Here is a 16517-nt window from a genome sequence, read left to right as displayed (position 1 = left end):
TACTTCAAAGAGAAAGCCTTTGTGTACTTCTAACAAAAAAGGATAGAGTTAAGTCTAACTTTTGTACGTTTGTACTTATTTGTACAAGCAGTGCACAGAAAACAATTCATACCCTTATGTAAAATTAATCTTTTCCAAATCATTACTGCACCTTTGATATTAATCCTTACCTGATTGTATGTTCAATATGTTTCTTCTGTTCGTTCTGTAGGGGGCAACAAGCTGAAGAACCAACATTTCCGGCTAAACTGGGCTTGGATCTCCCTGGAGAAAGAGTACTACCAGGTGGATGAAGAGACTAAGTTTCTGGAGGTGGTCTTGAGACGCAGAGGTTACCTTGGCGAGACCTCATTTGTTAGTAAGTGATGTTAAGAGAGTACTTAATTTCCCATCATGCACTACTGATAAGATTTTATAAAGAAAAAAGCCTCTCTGTTGTGTTAAATAACTGTGACCTCTAATTTGCTGATAGTAGTCTCTTTATAACATCATTATTTTGGGCTCTTTGAACCTCTGTAGATGTTGCTCCTCATGTCATCAGATTTGGTTACTTGGTGTGCATCTAGGCATGGCTACGCTGCCGCCCACATACACAATGATAATACTTGTTTTTCTGACTTGGTTTTAAGATCACCCACCCACATATCTCTTCGTTGCTGGTTCCCAAAGGGCAGAGTTGAGTTTCCTCAATTAACAATAATTAAAAAAAAAAAAAAACGTACATTCACTTCAAAACTCTCTCATCCATGTCTTTATGGACCTTGCTTTGCAAGCATGAAATTGTCCAAAATATCTTGGTATGCTGAAGCATTAAGAGTTCCTTTCACTGGAACTAAGGGGCCAAGCCCAACCCCTGAAAAACAACCCCAAACCATAATCCCCCTCCACCAAACGTTACACTTGGCACAATGCAGGTAAGTACCATTCTCCTGGCAACCGCCAAACCCAGACTCGTCCATCGTGAGAAGAGAAGCGTGATTCGTCACTCCAGAGAACACGTCTCCACTGCTCTAGAGTCCAGTGGCGGCGTGCTTTACACCACTGCATCCGACGCTTTTCATTGCACGTGGTGATGTAAGGCTTGGATGCAGCTGCCCGGCCATGGAAACCCATTCCATGAAGCTCTCTATGCACTGTTCTTGAGCTAATCTGAAGGCCACACGAAGTTTGGAGGTTGACTGTTGACTGTGGAATATAGTGAGGAAATTTCACGAATGGACTTATTGCACAGGTGGCAACCTATCACGGTACCACGCTTGAATTCACTGAGCTCCTGAGAGCGACCCATTCTTTCACAAATGTTTGTAGAAGCAGTCTGCATGCCTAGGTGCTTGATTTTATACACCTGTGGCCATGGAAGTGATTGGAACACTTGAATTCAATGATTTAGAGGGGTGTCCCAATACTTTTGACAATATAATGTATTAACATTTGCTGTTTTATGCAGAATATGGACTACAGCTTTACATTACTGCCTATTAATATTGAAAAGTAAAATCACTATTTATTTATTTTGGTAAGTAACAGTGTAATAAGTGGAATAATGTACATTCAGCTTTGTGGTGTGGTTCTGATCACCATGTAAGGGTTTATTTTTGCATTCATTTATTGCCGGACTGTACATTTACTACCGTTCAAAAGTTTGGGGTGAGTAATATTTTTCTTTTTTGAAAGAAAGGAAGTAATATTTTTATTCACCAAGGATGTTGTCAGATATGTGTATCTAAAATTCAAGAATTCTTGGAGAACAAAGAATGCTGTCAGCATTTCATGAATTTGAGAAAAAATTTAGGTTTTTTTAAATCAATGAACCAAAATGGCATAAAAAGTGACAAAATATTGTTAAAATATTTAAATTATGACAGCAACAATTTCCCATATTTCTGCAGGTATTAATATTATCTTTGATATATTTGATATATTTGATAATATTTTTATTCTAAGCCTAAAATAGTTTAGGATCTAGTTTTGAATTTGCATGAGCTGCAAAATCAAGTCAAGCCAGCTTTATTTATATAACGCTTTATACAATACAGAATGTTTCAAATCAGCGTTACAGTGATAAAAAGGTAAAAAATGATCAATAATAAAGCAATAAAGCAGATCTTAAAAGAAAATAGTTTTGTTTTTCGGCTGAAGTCAGTTCAGTATTGATTCCGTTCTGTTCAATGTGTAAAGTTCATCAATTATGGAATGAGTTAAATTCAGCTATAAAGCAGCTCTGAAGAAAACAGTGATATCATCGTCCAGCTCAGTTCAGTTCTCCTCCCAACAGTCACTGTCAGTGCAGTCAAATCAGTAATACTGCTGAATATGAAGTGTCCCCAACAAAAAAAGGTCAGATGTGACAAACAACATCAGGTTTTCCTCTGGCCAAAACAAAACTGGCATAGAAAAGACTGTGAAAACAAGGCTTAGACCTCTGCGTGAGACCTGCAGGATCACACTGACAGACCTCCACAAGTTCTCATCACATAGATGAATATTCCATCCACATGCTGAGCTTGACCACCATTTCACAGCTCACCTCGGTTCCAGTCCAGAGCTTCATGGTAAGACAGGCTGCAGTCCTGCTGTTCATCTGCCACTCGCTGGGCCTGGATCAGAGACCTTGCTGTATTGAAGTGAGGAGATGAGGAAGTCTTTGAAATGATGATTTTTATTCAATTATTATTTAGATTTTTCACTGTCTCCCTCAGTTTCTCTTCAAGGACTGATGTTCTATGAATAATTGCATTTTATGCTGGCACATACGCAGGCAGGACATGACAGGACCCCTCCTTTTTTTTGTGTGATGTACCTTAATATCAAAGCGTTTCTTTCTAAATTTGCTTCAAAGTAGTCTTTCTTCTTTTGGCAGCTCAATTTCTCCTCCTTTGCCAAAGCTCATCATTATGTTTCCATCGTAACCTTTCCAGTCTGGCCTTTCCCCTGGCAGAATTTCTTTATTTCTGGGTTATATTAATATCTCTTATTTTGTTGGCGACCTTTGAGATTTCTGTGTTGCAAAGTTATTGTTGTTATCAGGGACTCCTTTCCACACAGTTGCTCACTAGCTGACAATGCCCACCTGGCGCACCTGCTATGAAGCTCCTGGAACTGTAAAAACCCAAATGGACAGAGATCCACCAGCGGGACTGTCAGGCTAGGATGAGCATCTGATCTTCTGAGGGATGTTGATGGACTAGCCTTCTGAGTTTTGAGTCTCTTTCCAAAGACCTAAACACCGCTCTCTTTGAAGCTTTTATTACAGAATAGTTGCGTCACACATGCTGCATCTTCTCTACATTGGCTGTTAACAAACCTTTGCTGTCATTTATAGAAACACAGAAGAGGTGATATAAACATTTTGTCACGTTTTTGTCAAAAGTGCATCTGTAAAACATTATTTTCTTAGTACTCCACAGCACTGAAAAATATTTTATCTTTTTTTTGTTTGTTTGTTTATTTGTTTGTATAACTCCAAAAAAATCTCAGCCAAAAACAAGCCTAAAAAGACTTCTAAAAAATGGATACATATTAAAAAAATAAAAAAATACTTAATCAAATAATATTTAATTATTTAATTAAATCAAATAATAAATATTATCAATTAATTAGTACATAATATAATTAATTAAAAAAATAAAATGAATATAAATCTTACACATATATTTTATATTTTTGAACTTTGTTTTCCTTTAATCTAGCATCTAATCTACCATTTAATCCACTGTTGTTCTAAAATACTAAATGCTTAAATGTATGTGCCTTATTTAAAGGTTATTTACTCTTATATTCTTAAGGTATCGGCACCAAAGATGGTACGGCTGAAAAGGACAAAGATTTCCGAGGAAAGGCCCAGAAACAAGTCCAGTTTAACCCAGGTCAGACCACTGCTACCTGGAAGGTGCGCATCTTGTTGGACAGCCTGTACGAGCAGTCTGAGACCTTCCAGATTGTCCTGTCAGAGCCTGTCATGGGAGCACTGGAGTTCCCAGAGGCAGCAACAGTGGAAATTGTTGACCCTGGAGATGGTGAGCTCACACACACACAAAAAAAAAGGGTTCCAGGTGCTGAGAATGGTTTAATGTAGCAACAAAGATCAGTATGGGGGTTCAAAAGCCAGACTATTTCAAACAAATTTCAACTTTAAACAAACAATCTCAAACTTTAGCCAGTCATTAGAAATGTTGATTTAACATGAACTATGTTTGGTCTAACATAGGTTGTTATGTGTTTAGTCTATCACCTGCAACAATGATAGGCTTATGTATTAAGACAGTAAACATGGTAAGTTTATATTAATAGTACAATGAATTAATGAAATTAGAAATATTACACGTTATATTTAATATGCTGACTGAGTGTAACTTGAAGGCAATGCAATAATTTGTGTATGAGACAAACAATCCGACCAGGCAAAAAATAAGGGAAAAAATGTGGGGAAGGAGTGTCAGTGGGGGCAGACATCACAGCTGTCACCCCTCTGTACATTAATCATAGCATAATATCTCCAGAACATCTGAATAACATCCTGGTTCCTTCTCATCAAAACAGAGCAGCCAAGCCTCTTATGGCAGGATATATGGCTGATTTACCAGGAGCAGTCCCTTTGTTCTCTTATCTCACTGAATGAGCTTTCTCCATTGATCTTATACTTACACTACTTTTCTTAAGATGGTGACTCTCACACTTGATTTCCCTAAAATATCTTGTGCACTTACAAAAATTAACAAAAGAACCATAGTATTATGTTTCCTTTTTCTTTTCTTTTTTTTTGACATAGTGTTACCATGGTTGTTGTGGATATTGTATCATATGGTATTGTTTGATGGTAGGAGTAAAAGTCTTTTTAACAGTATTTAAGTATTTTACTCATCCTGAAAATAGGCTCAAAGATGCACTAGTCATCAACAGCCAAGAGACATAAATCAAGTTCGACACAGCAACCGCGTAAACATTCTACAGACACTCAAGTCTTAGTTAAGCTCAAGTGTTCAAAAAGGGCATAAGCTAACCAATATCCTTCAAAAGGTCTTTTCAATGTAATGGATGAATAAAATAATGTTAAGTAAAGCTGCAGTCTGTAACTTTTTTTGATTAAAAATGATCCAAAATCAATTTTTGAGCAAGTACATAACCAGCCAGTGTTCAAAACTATCTCCTTACTTCCTTACCTGATTCACAACAGCAAGCTTGTAATAATGTTATATATATACATATATATATATATATATATATATATATATATATATATATATATATATATACAGTACAGTCCAAAAGTTTGGAACCACTAAGATTTTTAATGTTTTTAAAAGAAGTTTCGTCTGCTCACCAAGGCTACATTTATTTAATTAAAAATACAGTAAAAAACAGTAATATTGTGAAATATTATTACAATTTAAAATAACTATGTACTATTTAAATATATTTGACAAAGTAATTTATTCCTGTGATGCAAAGGTGAATTTTCAGCATCGTTACTCCAGTCTTCAGTGTCACATGATCCTTCAGAAATCATTCTAATATGCTGATTTGCTGCTCAATAAACATTTATGATTATTTTCAATGTTGAAAACAGTTGTGTACTTTTTTTTTCAGGATTCCTTGATGAATAGAAAGTTCAAAAGAACAGCATTTATCTGAAATACAAAGCTTCTGTAGCATTATACACTACCGTTCAAAAGTTTGGGGTCAGTAAGAATTTTTATTTTTAATTTTTTGAAAAGAAATTGAAAGAAATGAATGCTTTTATTCAGCAAGGATGCATTAAATCAATCAAAAGTGGCAGTAAAGACATTTATAATGTTACAAAAGATTAGATTTCAGATAAACACTGTTCTTTTGAACTTTCTATTCATCAAATAATCCTGAAAAAAAATATTGTACACAAATATTTTGTACAATTGTACACATAAAATGTTTCTTGAGCAGCAGATCAGCATATTAGAATGATTTCTGAAGGATCATGTGACACTGAAGACTGGAGTAATGATGCTGAAAATTCAGCTTTGCCATCACAGGAATAAATTACTTTGTGAAATATATTCAAATAGAAAACAGTTATTTTAAATTGTAATAATATTTCACAATATTACTGTTTTTACTGTATTTTTAATTAAATAAATGTAGCCTTCGGGCGTTTGACGCGCGTAACGCGTGATGCGCGCGAAACACATAAAGGAGCGGGAGAGCCCCCGCGTCTGTTGTGAAGTGAATTTCACGAGCGAATGAAGCGAGTAAACTCAAAATGTCCAAGCGTCCAACTACGCGTGAATAGCGCGTTTTATTCGCGCAAGTCGCGTCTGGTGTGAACCGTCGAATGGTGGCTAGAACGGCTCCAGGTTTAAAGGTCAATACGGAATGGATTAATCTGCGTTATTTTTTTAACGTGTTATTTTTTCTCAGATTAATTAATCGAAATGAACGCGTTATTTTGACAGCCCTAATATATATATATATATATATATATATATATATATATATATATATATATATATATATATTATATGCTCCTTTTTAAGTAACATTAACATCAGAGATCAAGATTCGATCTTCTCAATCTTTATATCAGTGTTTAATTAAGAGGATAACATCACATAGTTGGAAATGGAGTGATGGAGCAGGGTACATAACGCTCATTTGACATTTATAAATTACAGTGATAAGCCTGTGTTATTCCCTTGCACAAGGACATAAAAGCAACTTAAAGCCACAGTCTGAAAGGTTAAATCTCATTTAATTATCTTCTGCCTCTAAGTGCAAAGAAAGCTTCATGCAGATTTGAACAAAGCATAATCAAGTTTTTAATGTCTTTTTCTGAAAGAAAACCCAGTATGTGTCCTTAGAGAGCTGTTCAGCCATTGTTCCAATACTCCCTGAAAGTCAAGTCTTATACGGATAAAGGGGATTAATTTATTTGAAATGGTGACCGTGAAGTTGCCAAAAGTTTTTAACCCACAAATACACCATAGTATTAACTTTCATGCTGTCTTCTGTGGTTTTTTTTTTTTTTCAGTGCTACTCATATTCCTGTTATTGTTTTATCCATTCCCAACTCTTCTGATGAAGAGTTTTTATTTGTATCTCTCCCACTACAATTACTTATCTTGGGTCTGTCAAATTATTATAAAATTCTGAACCTTTTGACAGCAGCTGTGGGAAATCAATCCCACATTAAAAATACAGAAACTAAAGTTACACATACATTTTTAGAAGGTTAGAAACTTTGGTGTCTGTTTGAGGACATACATGTCAAGCTTTGACAAGTCAGAATGATGATTTCAGTAACTCTTTTCTTTCTTTGTCTATAAAGTTATTTTATGCGAATTTGTATTAAACAATATGATGATTGCTTTTTGCCTTAGAATCCACAGTGTTCATCCCGTTGGCAACATACTCAATTGAGGAAGATATTGGAGAACTTCTGATTCCTGTGCGAAGATCTGGAGATGTCAGTCAAGAGCTAATGGTGGTCTGCTTCACACAACAAGGTGAATTATAACTGGAGCTCAATTAAATTTAACTTAAAGGTGCCCAAGAATGCTTTTTCACAAGATGTAATATAAGTCTAAGGTGTCCCCTGAATGTGTCTGTGAAGTTTCAGCTCAAAATACCCCATAGATTTTTTTTAATTAATTTTTTTAACCGCCTATTTTGGGGCATCATTAACTATACACTGATTTTGGCAGCGTGCCGCCCCTTTAATTCGCGTGCTCCCTGCCACACGAGCTCTCGACTATATTACAGTGCATTTACAAAGTTCACACAGCTAATATAACCCTCAAATGGATCTTTACAAGATGTCCGTCATGCATGCTGTATGCATGCTTCGAATTATGTGAGTAAAGTGTTTATTTTGATGTTTACGTTTGATTCTGTATGAGTTTGAGGCTATGCTCCGTGGCTAACGGCTAATGCTACACTGTTGGAGAGATTTATAAAGAATGAAGTTGTGTTTATGAATTATACAGACTGCACATGTTTAAAAATGAAAATAGCGACGGCTCTTGTCTCCGTGAATACAGTAAGAAACGATGGTAACTTTAACCTCATTTAACAGTACATTAGCAACATGCTAATGAAACATTTAGAAAGACAATTTACAAATATCACTAAAAATATCATGCTATCATGGATCATGTCAGTTATTATTGCTCCATCTGCCATTTTCGCTGTTGTTCTTGCTGGCTTACCTTGTCTGTGCACAGATCCAGACGTTAATACTGCATTTCCTTGTCTAATGCGTCGAATGGGCTGGCATATGCAAATATTGGGGTCATACATATTAATGATCCCGACTGTTACGTAACAGTCGGTGTTATGTTGAGATCCGTGTGTTTTACGGAAGTCTTTTAAACAAATGAGATTTACATAAGAAGGAGGAAGCAATTGGGTTTGAAACTCACTGTATGTCTTTTCCATGTACTGAACTCTTGTTATTTAACTATGCCAACGTAAATTCAAATTTTGATTCTAGGGCACCTTTAAAGGTATTTCCATTCCTTTCTAACCAAATCAAATTTCGTGAACTTTCAAGCTCATCAGATTTCTTCAACTACATGTTTAGACTTTAAAGTGGCGTTTATTCCTGACTAAACCTGTGAGTCTGAATGCTCAAATCTTCCCTTTATCCTCTCGCGTGCAGGTACAGCCAAGGGCACTGTTCCCACTACTGTGCTTTCCTATTCTGACTACATTTCCCGACCCGAGGAACACCACAGCGTGCTGCGTTTCGATAAGGGCGAGACTGAGAAGCACTGCCGTGTGGTCGTCATCGATGACTCACTCTACGAGGCAGAGGAAAGCTTTAATGTCACTCTTAGCATGCCCATGGGTGGCCGTCTGGGTCAGGAGTTCCCCACCACCAGAGTGATCATCCTGCCTGATGCAGATGATGGTGAGATACTTCACTGTGTTGGATGTGTTTGGCATGCTTGCTGTTTATATTTCAGTTTCGCAATACTGTTTCGCCAAGAGAGCATAGTTTGAGGATCATGATCAGAGGCATTTAAAAAATAAACAAATTATCTATTGGGATTAAGTTCTGCAGTACATGGAAAATATACTCGCAAGAGTTTGTAACAGTTGCAGGACATTTTGAGTGGGATTTCACTTAATCAGTAGTGTTTTGCACTGTTTAAGCAATGCACACAAAGACTGGAGCATTTTTAAATAATCTTAAAATATTTATGAGCTCTCTGAAGTTTTTTTTTAGCTGGGCATCTTATAAAACAAACTATTCTTTTAAATCTTTGGGGTACTTGCAGGTTGAAAACATTTTCTTGACAGGTGCTTCCATTTGAGGCAGCAGTGTGGGAAGCTGTGGGAGGCTTTGTTTTAACACAGTCCCGTAGCGATCTAGCACAGACATTTGAAGGCAAGATCACACTGAATGTTTAATCTAAATTCATAGGATTTATTGAACACCACAGCAAACCTTGAAACGATTTTCCAGCCATAATTCCTGAAGTATGAAAGCAAAGAATGGTGCAGCCTCGTCTTAAAGTGGGGAGAATTGATTATTTTGTCTGTAGAGAGATAGTTATTATTCCAATATGGTGTTTTGGGTTTGTTTTTTTCTTTATGGTGCTTGAAAGAGCCTGTCTGAACATTTCAGAGTAAAGCTGTGCTTGGAAAAAAAAAATTGTAGGGAAATTTTAATTTAATTATGAATATTTGAATTTAAATGTTTGAATTTAAATATTTAAAATGAAAAAAAAAATAAAAAAAATAAATTATGTTATCATCCACTCACTATCATCTAAACGTGCATATTTTCTTTTTCATACAATGGGAATTATCTTTAAATTGTCAGACTTTTGGAACTGACATTAGGTGAGCAACATGAGAGTGTATAGAAAATTTCATCTATTATAGATGCAACTATAGAACATTTAGAAATGAGTAGTTTTTAATGATTAAAAAAAACATAAATAACAGATCCCGTCATGTATATTTTATCCTTACAGTTCAGTTTGATTTAATATGACATTAAATGCGCATCAAAAGCAGGACTATCCAGTATTAGGTAGAAAGCAGTGTTCAGCTGTGTGCACATGTGCATCTGTGCCCCAGAAAGCACCTTATCGCTCATCTCCAGGCATAGTTACAGGTGCTGTTCTGTATCATATCTCCCCACGGTGCCTCTTTGTTCAGCAACACCTCCGGGCCTCCCCTCCTCTCACAGCTGCCCGGCTATCTCTTGAGACCGATGCTTATCCTGCACAGACAGGGTAGACTGGAAGTAAAAGATCCAACAAAAACCGCTGATTTTTAATTTCTACCTACATGAAACTTAGGTTCTGCTGTGAAAAACAATCCCTCAAGTTTGTGGGAGGTCTGAAATCTATTTGCATTTACGCACACACACACACAAGCCAGAAGAAAAAACTTTGGCAAATTAAATTTATTCAGTTTGTGTGTTTGATGTATAACAGTGTTTGAAGTAATTTGGTTTATACAAGCAAATCTTTCATTAAAAAATCTCATGGAAAACAAAACAGCAGGGAAATCAGATGATGGACAGTTTATGGATTAAAGCTTCCATATCTCTTGGCAATTGAATCGTGGATAAGACTGATTTTATTACTATTTATGGCAACATTTTATGTTGTTTAAAGTGCCCTTCTTTTTAGAGGACAAAGGTTACATGCCTGAAATTCCCAACAGTTGGTCATTGCGATGAAATTTAAACCGCTGCATGTCGAAACGTCGTGTTTGAGACTCCAGGGTCAGCTCTGGAGGCGTCAGCACCACTGTGGTGCCATGTTGATGTCTCTGTCCGGAGTTTTATGAGGGTCGAGAATCTTTTTCAATCTGTAACTCTGTCCAGAATGTCACCAAGCCATTCCAAATGTAAGGAAAGTGAAACATTGACAGGAAGCATTTGGGGTAGTGTGAGAGATCAAGTGACTGAAATGGTGACCATTTCATTACAGCTGCTTTTTTGATTTTTAGTTGATAATAGTTGACTATGATTGCAGATAGATAGATTTTTTAGCTAACATAAATAGTACAAAAGATATTTTGTTTAGCACTTTTTTTTTCAGTTTTACCTCAGCTCTTGCTTTTCAAGGTGACGTAAATGACAATTGGAGGCCTCGTACGCATATCAGTTTGCAGGTTGATCCTATTTTTTACGGGTGATTTGTCAAGTATAAAAACACAGGGTGGAGGATAGCACTGCCTTGTAGAAACTGGCTTTGTTTGCATCTTCATTGTTATCTTGTTTTCCAGTCCAGATTCTTGGCTGATGTCAAGAATTTCAGCAAGAAAGAGAAAAAAAAAAAGAGCGAAAACATCGCCTGGAGCTACTGTCTGACAGGAGTGCTCGTTCGTCTTTGCAAATGACGCATACACCTGAAACCTGATCGACTGTTTTTAGAAAAGACAGCACCGTGTCACCTTATTGAGTGCCACCTACTTAGAGTACTCAGAGCACGCACAGATAGCAGCAGCACTGGGTAAAAATAGTCTGCTTAGACTGGACTTTACTATAATGTTTTTTTTTTTTTTGGTAGATAGATAGATAGATAGATAGATAGATAGATAGATAGATAGATAGATAGATAGATAGATAGATAGATAGATAGATAGATAGATAGATGGATGGGAGGGCGACAGATAGATAGATTGACAGACCTCTCTTACAGGCTTTAGTTTCTGTACTACTACTCTACTCTGTACTGAGTTTCGCACACACTTTGTTTTACTCTTGGGACTTTGTATTGATTTCTGTTGTTTTATACTGAGCTTATACTGAGAAAAACTTTGAACCTAACTCTTAAGGCTTGTTCACACCAAGGACAATAACTATAAAGACTGATAAATATAGCTGCAAGCAGCGATGACGGGCTCAAGCCCGTCATTACTTTAATCCCTCGCCATGGCAACACTGTAGAAGATATCCTATTATCGTTCACAATTTAGTTTAGTTCACAATTTATCTTCAGTGTCTTTGTTTCATGTTGACCGAGTTTGGTGGAGATTGCATGAATCTCCTACAAGGAGTACTTAAAAACTCAGAGCCTGATTATTCAAAAAATCCACATTCAAACCAAAATATCTGTCTTCCTGTTGGTCGGAGCTACGAAAAGAATGCAATTTATGCAATTTAAAGCATGCCATTTTAAGAGCCTCAAAAATACCCAAGAATATTATAAAAGTTTGATGTGTTGCCATGGCAACATCATTTAAGATACCAAGAATCCTTTCACAGGTCTACATCTGCCATGTCGTGACATTATTCTGATGAAGTATAAGGGGGCAATTTCAAAGCATATTGAAAGTGACACACTTCCTGTTACCAGTTGGTGGCGCTATGACTTAGACTTACAATAGTCACATCCATGTGATCGGCCTCCTACAATGAACACAGGAGTTTCATCAAAATCAGTCAATGTTTGCAGAAGTTATAACACACTTCCTGTTTCCCTTTTTTTTACCATAAATATGTTGCCTCGCCATGGCCAAACCATTTGAAATATCAAATATCCATCCGCAATTTAGCTTCTCAATGTCTTGACTTCATGCTGACTGAGTTTGTTGGTGATTGGATGAATTCCGTATGTGGAGTATATCAAATTCCAGAGCATGCGTTTTTCAAACAACCCTAAATAGCCGTCATCCTGTTGGGATGCCGTATGACTTAAACTGCGAAAGTTGTTCGGCCCGATGAGATCTATAATAACCAGGGCTTAAAAACGAAAAAAAAAATTCAATCGTTCCACTCCGAGCAGAATCTGTATTTTAACGTTTCTGTTCCAGCGTTCCTTCGTATTATAAACGTTCCGAAACCGGTTTGATTAGAAAAAATAACGGTTAATAACATTATTTTTATTTATTTATTTATTTTTTGCATGTAGCCTATAATAAATAATAATAATAATAATAATAACACGTACAGCATTTTATTTATTAAAAAACAAAGAGAGTGTATTTGCCGTCTTAGCCAATAGGTCTATAATTATCTTTTATAACAAGATTCTGTCCAAATGTAAACCTATTAAACGAAAGGAAAAACAACGCTTTATAAATTAAAGTATTTTTTCAAGATATTTGAATGTTTGCTGCATGGTTAAAAATACAGACGATATTCCTGAGAGGAAAAAAGATAAGTGGCATAGGCCTATACGTCGCATTTTATTATTACATTCAGAAATAATAAAGTTATTGGTAAATAAAGTAAAATGTTTACAAATAGCCTAGCCTACATAGCTTTGTTTATAATGTTTGTAAACATAAATTATGAACAAAACTGTAGGCCTAGCCTATATTATTTTACCTATCCACTTAGCCTGTACTCCACAACAAAACCTCTAAAATTAACAGCTGGACTATTCAGGCTATATAAACGTCAAGCCAAAACGAATAATAAAAAAAAATCTTTTCTTTTTAACGCCATTCCAGCTTCTATTGCTATATTCAAGGCGAGAAACAGGTTTATTTATTGGAAATAAAACTAAATAAGATGCAAAACAAATTAATTTAAAGTGAATCTGTAGCCTTCCTTTCTCATTTGGCACGAATCCAACTGTTTTCATTTTCGAGACGAATGTGAAACTATTATTTATTATATGAGCTTTTATTTTACTCGCATTATCGATGTAAAACATCATCCTTCACATATAACAGCACAGTGAGGCGGTGGTCACGGTTGGTAAACGGCAGATTGTATTACAGAATTGAATTGAGCAGTGTAACATTTGGTTGATTGTGTTTTATTTTAATATTTAACAGCTGCGATATCAAGAAGCCTAAGCAATGCAAGAATCTGTGCGCGCGCGTGAGGCGCGGGCACGACCAATGGATTTGTTTTCCTTCTATAAGACAGTAAATTTTCTCCGTAATTTATGGTCATACAGGTAAAAGCAAGACATCATTCATACATTTACAAAAGATGCTCAAATAACAAAAACAAGCAGAATGTCTGTTTCCTTTTCTAGATCTTTGGAGTGCGCCACACATAACCACTTTTGTTTTGTTAATCTGTAAACCTAATTTTTTAGGCCTATAGGCCTAAATATTCCCTTTTATTTTATATGTGTTATGTTTTCTAGTTTTCTCCATTCACAGAAGCTGCAGATGCGTGATGTGACGTTGAAAATTGTACTATCATGCAATTTTCGCTGGTTTCAAAACGCACAACAAACTGCAAATTACTTGACATTCATTTTCACTTAAATGTAGGCCTAATACTTGATGGTTGGTGACATATATAATCGGAAAAAACTAATGCCAGGGTATTGCCATTGTGACTTACCTAACCTATGATGACTTGACAGCTGAGCCTGAGCGCGTCAGCGCGGGCATTTCACTCACTGTAGAGCGTGAGTGCGGGCATTTCACTCATGTTGGATGCTCAGCATCACATTTGCATAGGCTGTACTATTTGAATTTGTGATTGGTTGACTGCCAAATCAAAATATTAAACGGAACGATAAAATAACGTTATTAACCGGTTAATGGCCATTTCAAATTACCGTTTCTGTTCAGAATGATTGAATTTGATTTTGTTTCCGTTTCTGGTTATGTTATGGTCAAATTTTCATTCGTTTCTGGTTTTCGTTTTCGTTTTCGTTCCTTGAACCAGTTCAGAGCCCTGATAATAACTGTATGAAGTTTGGTTATTGTAGGTGAAAAAGGGTGCGCTACAGAGCCCCTCAAATACAACCACATAAAAGGGTGTGCCACAGAGCCCCCCCACGGCCCCCTGTGACAGCTTGTGCCTGGCCCTGATGGCTGACGATTCCTACATGTATGAAAGGTTTCAAGAGTTTTAAAAATGTTAAGGGAACCAGAAAGTTAAAAAAAAAAACTTACCTAAGGAAAACAATAGGGCTGGACAGGGATCCCTTTCAGAGATTGGACCCTAAAGATATAGTTCTAAAAATCATTCTCAATAATAAAGAATAGCAGAGTTCACACCACAGCAATAACAAGAATGACACAGAGGAACGATATCGTTGGAATCACTTTCAGAACGATTTTATCCAGCTAATGAACAATAAAAACATTGACAGCCAATCAGAATACATCCTGCTGTAACGAGCTTGAGCATTTAAAGTGACAGACAAGCATGCGCTTAGAATAAACAGAACAATATCGCCCACTGGTATGGACGCCAATATCTTTATAGTTACCGTTGTTGGTATGAACGGGCCTTTAAACAGACCTTTTATGGTTTTACTATTCTTGTATTTGGTCGTCACAATCCTTCTGTAATTGTATTGGTAATAAAAATCAGCTGGCAACATAACATTTAGAAAATCTGCGTGTTGATAATGAGTGTGGTGGGGATGTGTTCTCGCACGCTGCAGTAATTGCCGCTGGATACAACAAAACACACTCTCGTAAGCGTAGAGAAAGACCTGTGCGTGAGTTATTGTAAATATAAAACAAGAGGATACTTGTACTTAAGGATCAGGCTCAGTAATATACTGCTTGATGTCAGGCAGTGAATGTGTGTTGGGCTAATAAAGCTATGATTATGGACCACTTGGAGAGAGAAGTTGGAAGGGAGTATCCGGAGAGAGCAAAATGAGTGTAGGTGGCTGTCTGTCTGGAGCCTATTATTAAGATTCAGTCTTCCGATTCTCTGTCAGCCTGGAGGAGACGAGGCAGATGTCCTGTGGTGAAGTTAGTGATTGAGGAAATCTTGTTAGGTCACGTTTCTTTCCTCAACCATTTGTTGATTCCTGGTTGTACATTATTTGAAGAAAGATTTGCTTCATGAAAGAAGAAAGATGAATAAAGAAAGATGTTCTATGGAAAAATTTAAATAATTTTAAATGAAAAGTTATTAAAAAAAGTTATAAAAAATATTTAAATTTAAATCTACATCTGAAGGATATTGTCAGCCTTGCAGGTTTCATGTGCATTAATCATCCTTTTTTTTTTACTTTTGACTTTTGAGAATTTAAAAAACTCTTTCATTTGGTCCACATTACATGCAAGAAAATTACCTGTCCTGGAGCTTTTTATTTGCAAGAAAATTACCTGTCCTGGTGCTTTTCTCAAGAAAATTACTGTAAATCAATTCAGACTCACTTGAGAGCTCCTGTGGAAAAGGTGTACAATGTATTCTCACTGAAAAACACTTAGCACTGTGTTAATGTGTTCTGCCATTTTCTTCCACCCAGAGGTCTTTGCTTTTTATAAATGCTGTCGCTCTGTGGGAATGCTAAGGAAAGTTCACAAACGTGTCTGTGCGTAGATGTGTGAACCGCACACCAGACTCCCAGGGTACATTCTGTCTCTCTCCCCAGGCTAACGGCAAGTGTTTAAATCAGATGTACGCTGTGATATACATATATACATACATATATTAATTATTTTTTCACTCTAATGCTAAAACATTCTAAGACAATTACTATATAAATTAACAAAATATTCAAGTCTTTATATATACACGCACACACAGTGTATTTAAGCTGCACTTTAGCTATGCTCATAATTCGTTCTAATTTGTCAGGGGGATGTTCTTAAAACACTAATCAAAGTAATACCATACCTTCTGTTCTCTTCTTTTT

General features: G+C 36.3%; 1 protein-coding gene across 1 annotated transcript in view; it reads left to right on the top strand.

The window, feature by feature from the left end:
- Positions 1-16517, top strand: part of frem2b (FRAS1 related extracellular matrix 2b) — a 95441-nt gene that overhangs the window by 47129 nt on the left and 31795 nt on the right. Inside the window, 4 exon segments of the mRNA XM_048161110.1 lie at positions 212-358; positions 3786-4016; positions 7353-7478; positions 8633-8884. Of these exon segments, the coding sequence (XP_048017067.1) occupies positions 212-358; positions 3786-4016; positions 7353-7478; positions 8633-8884 (756 nt within the window).

Source organism: Megalobrama amblycephala, linkage group LG16 (assembly GCF_018812025.1).
Source record: "Megalobrama amblycephala isolate DHTTF-2021 linkage group LG16, ASM1881202v1, whole genome shotgun sequence".
NCBI lineage: Eukaryota > Metazoa > Chordata > Actinopteri > Cypriniformes > Xenocyprididae > Megalobrama > Megalobrama amblycephala.
This window is presented reverse-complemented; position numbering and strand designations above follow the sequence as displayed.